This window comes from Bubalus kerabau, chromosome 17, assembly GCF_029407905.1.
Source record: "Bubalus kerabau isolate K-KA32 ecotype Philippines breed swamp buffalo chromosome 17, PCC_UOA_SB_1v2, whole genome shotgun sequence".
In the NCBI taxonomy this organism is placed as follows: Eukaryota; Metazoa; Chordata; class Mammalia; order Artiodactyla; family Bovidae; genus Bubalus; species Bubalus kerabau.
In genome coordinates this window covers 28,146,970-28,160,152 of record NC_073640.1, presented here as the reverse complement: position 1 = coordinate 28,160,152, position 13,183 = coordinate 28,146,970, and the positions used below count along the sequence as shown (strand labels likewise).

The following is a 13,183-nucleotide window of genomic DNA, read 5'->3' as shown; positions in this document are numbered from 1 at the left end:
GACCCCCGAGGCTTCTATCCCAGCATCCAGCTCAGCTCTAACCTGGTCATTGAGAGCCCAGTTCTGAGGTCATGCTTATCACATCCCTGGGTCTCCCTAAACCCTGAGGACCTGGAAGCATCCCCAGAAAAGCCTGGGTGATGGAGCTGAGACCTCCAGGATGCTTTGAGCTCCCTCATCTCTGCAGAAGCCCTACTCCTGGGGACTTGGCAAGGCCTCTCTGCCAGATCTACCTCCCTCCTCTGCCCACCCAGGACCTCCTGGGAGCCTGGAAGACAAGAGCCCCTGGCCAGCTGGAAGCCTGTGATCAGGGGACAGAGTCCAGGGTCTGGGTCCCTGCCCCAAGGCAATCCACTTTCCACCTTGGTACCCACCTTGTTGCTGCTTCCTGAACTGTTTCGGGCGAGGTGAGGACCCACAGCTCTGATGAGTCCGCTTGAGGCCTGGAAGGAAAGAAAGGAGGAGTAAGGGGTGACGTTTGGGGGCCCGGGCTGAGGAGGTACCCAGCACTTTCAGGGAGCTCTGATCCACAGACAGGCAGCAGCCAGACAAGTATATCTACACTCAAGGACTGAGTGAAGACTGACAGCAAGCAAAGGCTGTGTCCACATAAGCTTCTGTCTGCAGAGGGGTCCCTGGGCCCAAGTGAGAGGGCTGGAGGCTCTGGGCCTGGGGACCTCCCATCCCAGAATGCAGGGAGCCAAGCCCACAGCCAACAGCCTTAAGCACTAAACGGGTTGGAAAGGACCCAGCTCTGTCAAGGGCACTCCTGGTTAGAAAAGCGGAGCTTCCCCCAGGCTTGGTCAGGCCTGTGCCCTCCCTCCTGCACCCGTGTGCTTTATCCCTCTTAGTTCCCCTCTTCCACACGTCCTCACTGCTCTCACTAGTCTCCTGAGTTCTTGTCTGGGTGCATGGATTTTCAAGAGCTAATGGTTTTCTGAAGAGGTTGGGTAAGGAAGGAGAACAAGAATGAAGGGGAGACAGAAAGGAAGGGAGGAAGAAAGAAAGAGGATGAAGAAAGGATTTTAAGAAGTAAAGCAGGAGACTTCCCTGGTGATCCAGTGGTTAAGACTTCGCCTTCCAATGCAGGAGGTGCGGGATGGGTCCCTTGTAGGGGAGCTAAGATCTCACAAGACTCAGGACCAAAAAACCAAATGCAGAACTTGTAACAAACTTAATAAAGACTTTTAAAATGGTCCACATTAAAAAAAAAAAAGTCTAAAATAAAATAAAAGAAGTAAAGGTGGATACTCCTAAAGCCAGGCTTTAGTGATCAATCAGAATGGCCCTGAAGCAGGCCCCTTACCCTGCCAGATGTTAAATTTTTAGTTGCTGGTTTGCAGGGAAAGCCAGAGGTCCCAAAGAGGGGCTGCAATCAGTCTAAGAGTGTGTGCATATATATATATGCAGCCAATGTGTATACTTGGCTACACTGTGTGGCTTGCAGGATCTTTGTTCCCCAACCAGGGACTGATCCTGGGCCCTTGGCAGTGAGCGCACAGAGTCCTAACCACTGGACTGCCAGGGAATTGCCTTGTATTGCAATATTTTAATAAGTCTTCTACTAATAAGGGACTCGTTAGCTAAATATCAACCAGACCTGGTTACAGCCAGGTGACAATTATGCCATCTCAGTGATAAGGGACAGGAGGACCAGGTATCAGTTTTGATTTGTTGGGGAGCTAGGATGGGGCTTCCCTGGTGGCTCAGTGGTAAAGAATCTGCCTATAATGGAGGGAACATAAGTTCAAACCCTGGGTTGGGAGGATCCCCTGGAGAAGGGAATGGCACCCCACTCCAGTATGCTTGCCTGGAGAATCCCATGGACAGAGGAGTCTGGTGGGCTATGGTCCAAAAGGATGTTTTCTGTTAAAGCCTGGTGATATTACTACCATGTATGCTGCTGCTGCTAAGTCACTTCAGTCGTGTCCAACTCTGTGTGACCCTGTAGACGGCAGCCCACCAGGCTCCCCCGTCCCTGGGATTCTCCAGGCAAGAATACTGGAGTGGGTTGCCATTTCCTTCTCCAATGCATGAAAGTGAAAAGTGAAAGTGAAGCAGCTCAGTCGTGTCCGACTCTTAGCGACCCCATGGACTGCAGCCTACCAGGCTCCTCCATCCATGGGATTTTCCAGGCAAGAGTACTGGAGTGGGGTGCCATTGCCTTCTCCAACTACCATGTATACCTGTAAGTAAAAAGTCAGTACTTCTATAGAAATAAAGGTTCCGAAACCACAGAAACATCATACTCAATGGTCAAAGACTATAAGTTTTTCCTCTAAGATAAGGAAAAAGGTATTCACAACGTCTATTCAACATAGAACTGGCAGTTCTAGCCAGAGCAATTAGGTGAGAAAAAGAGATAAAAGACGTCCAAATTGAAAAAGAGAAGTAAAATAATCTGTTTGCAAGTGATAGGATCTTGTACATAGAAAACCCTAAAGACACCACACAAAAAAAGCTGTTAGAACTAATAAATGAAAGCAGCAAAGTAGCAGGAATAAAAAGTCAACACACAAAAGTCAGCTACATTTCTATACATGAGCAATCTGAGAAAAAAACTACCAAAACAATTCCATTTACAATAGCATCAAAAAGAATCAGTACTTAGGAATTAACTTAACCAAGGAAGTGAAAGATTTGTACAATGAAAACTACAAAATGTTGCTGGAAGAAATGAAAGAAGACATAAATAAGTGAAACACTATCATGGATTGGAAGACTTACTAACATTGAAAATATCAATACTATCCAAAGTGATCTATAGATTCAATGCCCTTATAGTCCCAATGCCTTTTTATTTTTTTTGCAGAAATAGAAAAGTCCATTCTAAAATTCATGTGGAATCTCAAGGGAACCCAAATAGTCAAAACAATCCCCCAGAGAAAAAAATCTGGAAGATTCACACTTTCTGATTTCAAAACTTACTAAAAAGCTACAGTAATCAAAAACAGTGTGGTATTGGCATAAAGACAGACATAAAGACCAATGGAATAGAGAGTCCAGAAATAAACTCTCACACATACAGTGGAGTGATTTTTGACAAGGGTGCCAAGAGCATTCAGTGATGGGAGAGATGAATGGGGAGTTATTATTTGATGGGTATAGAATCTCAGTTTTGCAAGAAGAAAAAAGAGTATTGGAGATGGATGGTGGTCACGGGCTTCCCAGGTGGCGCTAGTGGAAAATAACCCGCTTGCCAATGCAGGAGACATGAGAGATGCAGGTTCGATCCCTGAGTCGGGAAGATTCCCTGGAGGAAGGTATGGCAATCCCCTCCAGTATTCTTGCCTGGAGAATCCCATGGACAGAGGAGCCTGGTGACTATAGTTCATGGGGTCCCAAAGAGTCGGACACGACTGAGTGCCTCTCACATGACATGATGGCTGTGTTTAATACACTGTAAACGTGTTTAATACACTGAACTGTACACTTAAAGGAGAAGGCGATGACACCCCACTCCAGTACTCTTGCCTAGGAAATCCCATGGACAGAGGAGCCTGGTAGGCTGCAGACCGTGGGGTCGCTAGAGTCGGACATGACTGAGCGACTTCACTTTCACTTTTCACTTTCATGCATTGGAGAAGGAAATGGCAACCCACTCCAGCGTTCTTGCCTGGAGAATCCCAGGGATGGGGAAGCCTGGTGGGCTGCCGTCTATGGGGTCACACAGAGTCGGACACGACTGAAGTGACTTAGCAGCAGTACACTTAAAAATGGTTAAGATGGTAAATTTGATGCTATGTAATTGACCATGGTTAAAAAAGAAAGATGGAACAAAAGGGAAAGAAAAGTTCTGAAAAGAGAGTGGTGAATCAGTGAAGTGGACCATCTGATCACTGACCTCTCTGTGCTCCACCAGAAAACCAGTCAGAGGCTCCCTGGGTGTGGATGCCAGACTGTGGGTCAGTGTCAGGCTTGAGGGTGTCTGAATGGTGAGAGGCCTGAGTCTGTGGGCTTGGAGCCTGAGGCCCTGAGGTTTGGGGACAGGGAAATGAGAACGGGCTTCCCCAAGTGAAACCAGATGGGGGATTCCGGCAGTGGCTAAGGGCTGAAAACCTCAAACTCTCCCAGGAGGCTCCAGGCGAGACCCATGGGAAAAGCTATCAAACAAGCCAAAGCCTTGAGGGGCAGAAACGGGGTGCAGGCAAGGCTGGGAGCTCTGGTGAGGGGCATGGGAAATGCGCAAATGGGTCCAAGCACGGGGAGGCTAGTTTACGGAAAATGGCTCTGACCAGCCACCACCAGCCTGTTCTGGGTTTGAGGTGGGGGACTTAGCATGCACCCACCCTCCACATCCCACCCCTACCCCCCGACCCCAGGCCTTACCAGGGTGGAGCTGAGAGTCTGATTGGCTTTCCTCGCCAATTTCCAGAAGACTGGGGAAGCCTGGAAGAGGGAAGGAGATGATATGCCATGAGGATGTGCTAGGATGCCCTGGGACCAGCTCTGGCCCTGTGTCTGGCTCAGGGCTCATCCCTCAGCAGGTGTTCCTAGCAAGCCAGAAATCTACACTTGGTGATCTGTGGAGGGCACAGCTGGTGGTGAGCCCTGAAGGCAGCTGGGGGCAGAAACACGTGCATATCTAAAGGTTTGTGCACATACAAGTATATGGGTGCATGCACACGTGTTTATTCATGCCTGTGCACAAGTGCACGCCTGTGTATCCACGCATGTGCACACTGTGCACCCCCACCTGCCCCGTACTCTGCCTTGTAGAGTTATTGAGTGAGCTCTCACTTCCTCTCCATCAACACAATTAGCTTCTGAGCTTCCCCACGGTGCTCTGTAAATGGAAGAGCCCAAGGGACATTCACTGAACAGGACAGAGTCCAATCAGCCTGCCCCTAAGCGGCGGCCAGAGGGCTCTCCCTAGGACTGTTTCTTTGCAAAAAGAAATCTCTTGGGCAGTATGGGCTATCAGGAATTTCCTGGCAGGAAGGAGTCACCTGGTCCTTTCTCTCTGCATCCTGCCTTTCTGGGCAACTGGGGTGGTACAAGGTGGAAGGAGGAGTCCTCCAGGTCCCCAGCAGATGTGGTGGCATTAGGGCATTTGCTCTAGGAGGTGCACAGAAACATGGAAGTTTGTTCCTGGCTGGGCCACACGTCTCTGTGTGACCCAGGCAAGTCCTGGACTCGCCTGGGGCTCTCTGGCTCCCCAGACCCCGGGCACTAGCTGATGGCACTGCTCCTCCCATCGCCACTCTTACCATCTTCGTGGCCCCATGTGCTCATCAGTGGCACCTCCATGTCCATTGGCACATCCAGCTCCATGCACACGCACTGGATGAATGACTTCCAGGTGGTCGGACCCTGGGCATGCAGTTTTTGGAGTTGCAGGATGACCCTCTGTGTGGGGTCTAGGGCCTGATATCTGGAGCCCAGGTCCACGCTGGGGAGGAATAACTTCACCTTGGTGTCTAGCCATCCTAGGTTTCTGCTGAGCAGCCTCACGAGATATCCATGCAGGTTCTTGGTGCCCAGTTGGAGGCTAAAGGGGTCCATGAGGAGCTGACCCTGCAGGGACCAGGTAGGCGGGTAAGCTGCGAAGGTGAGCTGGGGGACAGGTGAGCTGGGGGGAAGCCAGAAGGGGCAGTTAGAAACCACTCCCCACAGCTAAGGGGAAGAGAAGAGATGGACACAGAAGGTAGGGAAGTGGTCTCTCTGTAGTGTCTTGATGCCATTGCCCAGCGTTCAGGCCCAGAAATTAATCTCCTTCTGTATTCTCTGCCTATGTCATGGGTCCAGATGGTTTAGTTCATCCCCTGTGGATAAGCCCTGATAATGCTTTATTTGTTCTTGTTTCCATGGACCCATTTGTGCTGCTCTCTGTCTGACCTAAGTTGTTTCTGGCAGAGACAACTAGCTGTCCCCCCGTATTTGTTCTTCTCTTCTTTCTTAGTACTAGAACCCCTAAATATTCCCTAGTTATCTGAAATAGACTATTTCCCAGCCTCCCTTGCAGCTAGATATACTCATGTAATTAAATTTTGGCCAATGAGATGTCGGTGGAAATGTTGTATATCATTCTTAACCTCTTCTTGTTGGCTGGAATGCTGATGTGATGGCCAAACCTTGGGCAGCCATATTGGACTGTGAGGTAGAAGCCAGCACTGCAGAAGGTGGAGAGTAAAGCTTTCCTGTCCTGGACTCGCTGACTTCAAATTTCTAATACATGACAAGGCAATTCATTTCTATTCTGTTTAAACTACTGTTGCTTAGGCCCTTTTGCTATTCACAGTGAAATATAATCCTAGCTAATACAGACCCTCTCTTCTCTCTTAGCAAATTCTCCCCTTCTAAACTGGAACTCAAACAACTTGCTGGTAGGAGTATTAAAATGAGGCAAGGAGAACGTATTTTGTGAAAGTTTAAAAAGTCTGAAGGCCCTTTGATTCAGCAATTACATTTCTAATATGCTGGCCTTGGGACACAATCATGGACTTAAACAGAATTTTTAGTTACAAAGCTGTGCACTGCAAGAGTATTTTTAATAGTTAAAAATTGGAAGCAACCTAAATATCCAACAGCTAGAGATTAACTGGTTATCCATCACATGGTGGAATATGCTAGAACGTTTCCAAATGTACTTTCTGGCACTATTGTCTTAATAATAGAGATAAATGCTCAGAAAGCACTTACTGTGTGTTAGGCTCTGTTTTATGTGTTTTATGTGTCTCATTGAATCCTCACAACTCCAGAGACTTCATTTCTAACACTGAAAAAGATAGGAGGCCCATGCAGGGACCAGCCTTATCAACTCCCAGATGCTGGGGCCAACACCATGTGTTCTGGGGTTCAGACTCTAGCTTCTCCCTTGACCCCCAAGAGACCTACTGGGCACATGTCCCCAGCTCCTTCTGGTCACCCCTCTTCAACCAAACTAATAGCAACAACTCCTTGCTCAGGCACAGAGTTTGAGACTTCAAGAAATATGCTCACATCTATGGCATGGATCACTGTCCCCACTCAACAGATGAAAATGCTAAGCTGGGGAAGGGTAAAGGACAGACCCAAGATCATCATGTAAGTCCATGGAGGAGACGTGCTCAGAACTGAGATTTCTTACCTCTCAGGCCAGTTAATTTCCAAGGCTTGGCAACCCTAGGTGGCACCAGACAAGGGCTAATCCCTGGCTTCTGTGTGATCTTGGCGCTTACGGCATGGCTTCTTTTCCGGGCTAGAGTGTCCAAAGTCCATGCGGCCCATAAAGAACTCATCCAGGGCAGCAAGGTGCCAGGCAGAAGTGAGGAGTGCCTGGATGATATAATTTCGGGGAAAGTCCTTCAAATTCAAATTTCTCCCCCAGCCAGTCTAACATGATGCCTTTGTTTCCACCATGAGTGCTCTGTCCCCTTTGAGTAAGACATTAGCTCTTTAAAAATAACCAGCCCTGGAAGAAAAAACACACTATATCATTATTGGTCATTGTGAAAGTCAGTAGCAAACAGCCTTGGAGACAGAGGATTATAGTAGAAAGATCCTCAGTGAAGGGATGGTCACTGACCTGGCTCCCTGGTTCATCATAGATGTTCTAGGATGTCCACAGAGAGGGTCTCCTGAGTTCCTGGGCCAAGTCCTGGAGCTGGATTTTCAGATTCTTTCCATAGGACAGGCTCCTAAGAGATAGGAGAAAGACTACTTTCTTATCATTATTCCACATTCCAAGAGGAACTCTGTAAAGAAGGCACCGACCCTCACTCCTAACTCCCCTGAGGACATCAACCCAGAAACAGCCTTCTCATCTTCATGTGCAGATCTTATTCTTCCCCAAGCAAGATTCTTCTTGTCCCTGAACTGTGCACAGCGCAACCCTCCTCGGTATCACTTCCCACCACAACTGGCCCAGAGGATGCCCCTCTTACTCTTCCAATTTGAATATTCCCCTTACAGTGACTTGTTCCATCACTACATACCTCTCCAACCCAGTAGATTTATTACAGCTAATTTATTAAATGAAGATGGAATAACTCTTACCAAATATGTCAGCCTTCTTTCCTAATAAAACCTCAAAGAGGTTAGAATGTGCAGCTTTCTCTCTTCATACATCATGAAGTTTTTAAATAATTGAGAGTAAACATCCTTCTTAATGAGAAAACCCAGAGGCACTGATCACTGTCTCACCAAGAGAACAATAAAATGATGATCATTTAATCAGTTTTATTTTATTAGTTCCTCTATTATAAAAACTATAAATGAAGTATGACCTGTAGAAATTGTGAATCACTATGTTGCATACCTGTATTTATATAATATTTTATATCAACCATATCTCAATAAAAAATAAAGTAAGGACATCCCTGGTGGTACAGTGAATAGGAATCTGCTTGCCAGTGCAGGTGATGCGGGTTTGATCCCTGGTCTGGGAAAATTCCACATGCCATGGAGCAACTAAGCCCATGTGCTACAACTCCTGAGCCTGCATTCCAGAACTCCTGAGCCCGAGTGCTACAACTACTGAAGCCCATGAGACTAGAACCTGTGCTCTGCAACAAGAGAGGCCACAGCAATGAGAAGCCCACACGCCTCGACTGGAGAGTAGCCCTGCTCACCACTTTCAGAGAAAGCCCATACACAGCAATGAAGATCCAGCATAACCAAAAATGAAAATAAACAAATAGCACTTCCCTGGTGGTTTAGTGGGTAAAGAATCTGCCTGCGAATGTAGTAGGCACAGGTTCAATCCCTGACCTGGAAAAAGCCCACATGCTGTGGAGCAACTAAGCCTGTGGCCACAACCACTGAGCCTGTGCTCTAGAGCCCAGGAGCTGCAACTACCGAGCCCACGTGCCTCAACTACTGAAGCCTGTGCTCTGCAACGAGGGAAGCCACGGCAATGAGAGGCCCGAGCCCTGCAGCTAGAGAGTAGCCTCTGGGCGCCACAACTAAAGAAAAAAGCCCAAGCAGTAATGAAGACACAGAACAGCCATAGATAAATAAATAAGTATAAAATAAAATGACACTGGTACAAATGTCTACGTAACACAGCTTCAGAGATCTTGTCTAACAATAAGGAACTGACAAAAGACAAGATGGCTAAAAAGTATATGGAAGAATGGAAGAAAGGCAAAGATCAAAGTATGCACTGATGGAGTATCTAAGAAGTATGAGGAAGGTAACAACAAAGTTCCAGACTTCAGATCAATCCACATCAAGAGGGCACATTTCATAGAGAGCCCAGAAATAAACTCACACAGCTACACTCAATTAATCTTTGACAAAGGAGGCAAGAATACAATGGGGGAAAAGACAGTCTCTTCAGCAAGTGGTACTGAAAAAGCTGGACAGTTGTATGTAAATCAATGAAGTTGATTTACACCTCACACCACGCTAAGTCACTTCAGTCGTGTCCGACTCTGTGACCCCAATAGACGGCAGCCCACCAGGCTCCCCCTTCCCTGGGATTCTCCAGGCAAGAACACTGGAGTGGGTTGCCATTTCCTTCTCCAATGCGTGAAAGTGAAGTCGCTCAGTCGTGTCCAACTCTTAGCGACCCCATGGACTGCAGCATACCAGGCTCCTCCATCCATGGGATTTTCCAGGCAAGAGTGCTGGAGTGGGGTGTCATTGCCTTCTCCGACCTCACACAATGCACAGCAATAAACTCAAAATGGCCTAACAATTATGGGACATGACACCATAAAACTCCTAGAAGAGAACATAGGCAAAACATTCTCTGACATAATAGCACCAATATTTTTTTAGGTCAGTCTCCCAAGACAATAGAAATAAAACCAAAAATTAACAAAGGAGACCTAGTCAAATGTACAAGCTTTTGTATAGCAAAGGAAACCATAAACAAAACCAGAAGACAACCTATTGACTGGGAGAAAATATCTGCAAATAATGCAATAGACAAGGGCTTAATTTCCAAAATATACAAACAGTTCATACAATTCGATAACAAAAGAAACAAACAATTCAATCCAAAAATTGGCAAAAGATCTAAATAGATATTTTTCCAAAGAAGACACATAGATGGCCAATAGGCACATAAAAATATGTTTAACATTGCTAATTATTAGAGAAATGCAAATCAAGCCTACGATGAGGTACCACTTCACACCAGTCAGAATGACCATCATTAAAAAGTCTACAAATAACAAATGCTGGAGAGAGTGTGGAGAAAAGGGAACCCTCCTACACTGTTGTAAATCAGTGTAACCACTATGGAGAACAGTATGGAAATTCTTCAAAAAACTAAAAATAGAGTTACCATGTGATTCAGCAATCCTACTCCTGGACAAAACCCAGACAAAACTATCATTCAAAAAGATACACGTGCCGCTGTGTTCATAGCAGCATTATTTACAATAGCCAAGACATGGATACAACCTAAATGTCCATTGACAGATGAATGGATGAGGTACATATATATAATGGAATACTACTCAGCCATAAAAAGAATGAAATGGTGCCATTCGCAGCAACATGAACTGAACCAGAGATTATCCTACTAAGTGAAGTAGGTCAGAAAGAGAAAGACAAATACCATATGATATCACTTATATGTAGAATCTAAAATATGACACAAATGGCAATTATATCAGAGACTATTCATTGGGAAAGGCAGGCAATGACGGAGAGACTTCCAAACAAAAGCACTTTATAAAGTAAAGGTCATTAAAACCTGATGGTGCCAGATTTAAAATAGAACAGATTGATCTAAGGAATGGAAGAGAGTTCAAATTAGCTTCACACCCATTTAAAATCCACTATTTGATCAATGGTATTGAGAGGGAAAATATGGAAGAATACATAGTATTAAAACACATAGTAATACAAGTATTTTAAATGGAAAGAATTATTATCATTGGCTGTGCCACACTGCTTACGGGATCTTAGTTCCCGGACCAGGTATTGAACAAAGGCCCTCGGCAGTGAGTGTACAGGGTCCTAACCGCTGGACCGCCTGGGAATTCCTTTTTTTATTAAGAATTATTTTTAAATTAAGTAATTAAAGTTTTCTTATTAAAACCACAACCAGATATCATTTCATACCCCCCTCAAATATCTCCAATGAAAGAGAAGATAATACAACTGTTAATGAGGATGTGGAGAAATAGGAACCCTTATATACTGCTGGTGGGAATGCAAAATGGTGCAGCCCCTTTGGAGAAGGTTGGCAGTTCTTTAAAATGTTAACCAAAGTTATAACTCAGCAGTTTTCTACTCCTAGGTTTATACTCAAGAGAAATGAAATATATATACTTACATAAAAACATACACAAATGTTTATCATCCCTCATAGCCAAAAAGTGAAAAAAATCAAAATTTCCATAACTCACAGATGAGTAGGCAAAATATGGTATGTCACTACAACAGAATATTATTTAGCAACAAAAAGGAAAAAAGTAACATCGTGTTCAGTCACTTCAGTCATGTCCACTGTTTGCGACCCTATGGACTGTAGCCTGCCAGGCTCCTCAGTCCATGGGATTCTCCAGGCAAGAATACTGGAGTGGGCTGCCATGCCCTCCTCCAGGGGGTCCTTCCGACCCAGGGATCAAACTCGCATCTCCTGCATGTCCTGCATTGCAGATGAATTCTTATCTGCCGAGCCACTATTATGTACTACAAGATGGATGAACAGGTAAAATACGCTAAGTGAAAAAAGCTCCAAAGTATACTAGTAAGTGAATTCAACTTTTAAAAGCTACTGCATATGTCTGTTTTAAATGTGCTGTGTGAATCTGCATACAGAGAGACCAACTCTAGGGCTACCCAAGAAAACTGGTGACAGGACTGTACCTGGGGAGTGGACGTGGGAGAAGCAGGCAAAGGAGAGCCCTTGTTACACTGTACAGTTCGCTCTCTGTGTCTGTAGATCTGAATCTTCAAGTGTGGAGCCCATAGATATGGAGTGCTGACTGTACTATGCCATCTTATATAAACGACTTGAGCATCCGAGGGTAGGGACACTGAGGGCCACCCGTACTCTTTGGACAACTGCATACATTAAAACTTTTCAACAGGCACAACTGTTTCAAAGCCATAAAATGTTCATATTAAAAACTAGGGTTCGATCCCTGGGTCAGGAAGATTCCCTAGTAAATGTGTTACCTCTAAGAATCACCAATGCATTCCTGGGACATGGGGCTCAGAGAGCGGTAATGAAAAGCCAGCATCACACAGTAAGATTCCCAAGGGAATCCAGGTATGTGGGTTTGTGGTCCCATGCTCCTGCCACTCCAGTCCAGGTCCAGACAGGAAGAGGGAAAAAGGCAGGGGGCCTTGTCGGGTCGCTGGTCTCACTGAGGGGTGGGCATAGGAGGCTTGCCCAGATGGGAGCTCCATCCTGGCTTCCGTCGCCCTCATCGCTGTGCTCTTGGGGAGTCTCTCTTGCTATCCGGGGCACGCCGTGCTGTGTAGGTTAGGGGAGCCAGTTCCTTTGCCCAGTCCTTTGCTCTTGCTGCTCCCTATGCCTGGAGACTGCCGCCCCAACCCCCGCCCCCCGACCTCCAGTCCACATTCATGCACATGCGCACACATGCCAACATGCACTTCTCTGGCCAGAGTCATCTCTAAAACTCAGCGCTGGTCTGGTCTCATTTCTGTCTAAACCTCCTATAGTTTCCCGTCACCTGTAAGATGCAGTGTGGCACCACAGTTAGTGGGACTTCCACGAAGCAGGTCCACATCAGGTGCTCAAGAAAGGTTCAAAGGATGAGTAACAAATGGTCCTTCACCGTCTGGGTCCTGGCCACTTTCGGGCCCTCTCACGCCACCTCTGCTGCCTGCCACGTGACCACGCTCCCGGCCCCACCCAGCCATCCTCTTTCACAACTCCTCACCTTGCACACATACCCTGCTCTGCCTCGAATGCCCTGCCCTTTCCCTTCCATCTTGCAAACTCCTCCTTCTTCTTATGGACTCAGCTCCAATCAACTCCTGCTCCCTTCTCAGGGAAGTCCTGCCGGCTGCCTTCCCAGACTGAGTCGCGCCGCTACCACTGGTCTTCCCTCCTTAGCAATGTCTCCTTCCTCCCCCACAGCAGGGCTTGTCATTCTGCACCGTCATTTCCTCTTGGTCAGTCCTTCCTTCAGCAGCTGGGAACACCACCTGATTCTGGACAAGAGCAAACACCTTGGCAACAGGACCCTGGATTGGAGTCTCTACTTGGTACCGGCTGTGTGGCTTTGGTTTGGTTACCCCATGGCTTGGTACTTCAGTGTCCTCATCT

At 46.5% G+C, this 13,183-nt stretch overlaps 1 protein-coding gene across 5 annotated transcripts in view; it reads right to left on the bottom strand.

The window, feature by feature from the left end:
- The window catches only part of NLRC5 (NLR family CARD domain containing 5), a 92,167-nt gene that overhangs the window by 50,809 nt on the left and 28,175 nt on the right, over positions 1-13,183 (bottom strand). For 4 of the 5 annotated variants that reach the window (XM_055554387.1, XM_055554386.1, XM_055554391.1 and 1 more), the window contains 5 exons: positions 7,508-7,619; positions 7,070-7,393; positions 5,211-5,517; positions 4,330-4,389; positions 375-443 (listed from right to left, as the gene is read on the bottom strand). In XM_055554387.1, the coding sequence (XP_055410362.1) occupies positions 375-443; positions 4,330-4,389; positions 5,211-5,505 (424 nt within the window). In that variant the 5' untranslated portion in view covers positions 5,506-5,517; positions 7,070-7,393; positions 7,508-7,619. Of the gene's footprint in view, positions 1-374; positions 444-4,329; positions 4,390-5,210; positions 5,573-7,069; positions 7,394-7,507; positions 7,620-13,183 lie in introns of all 5 variants that reach the window. The other variant, XM_055554390.1, reaches the window with a different exon arrangement.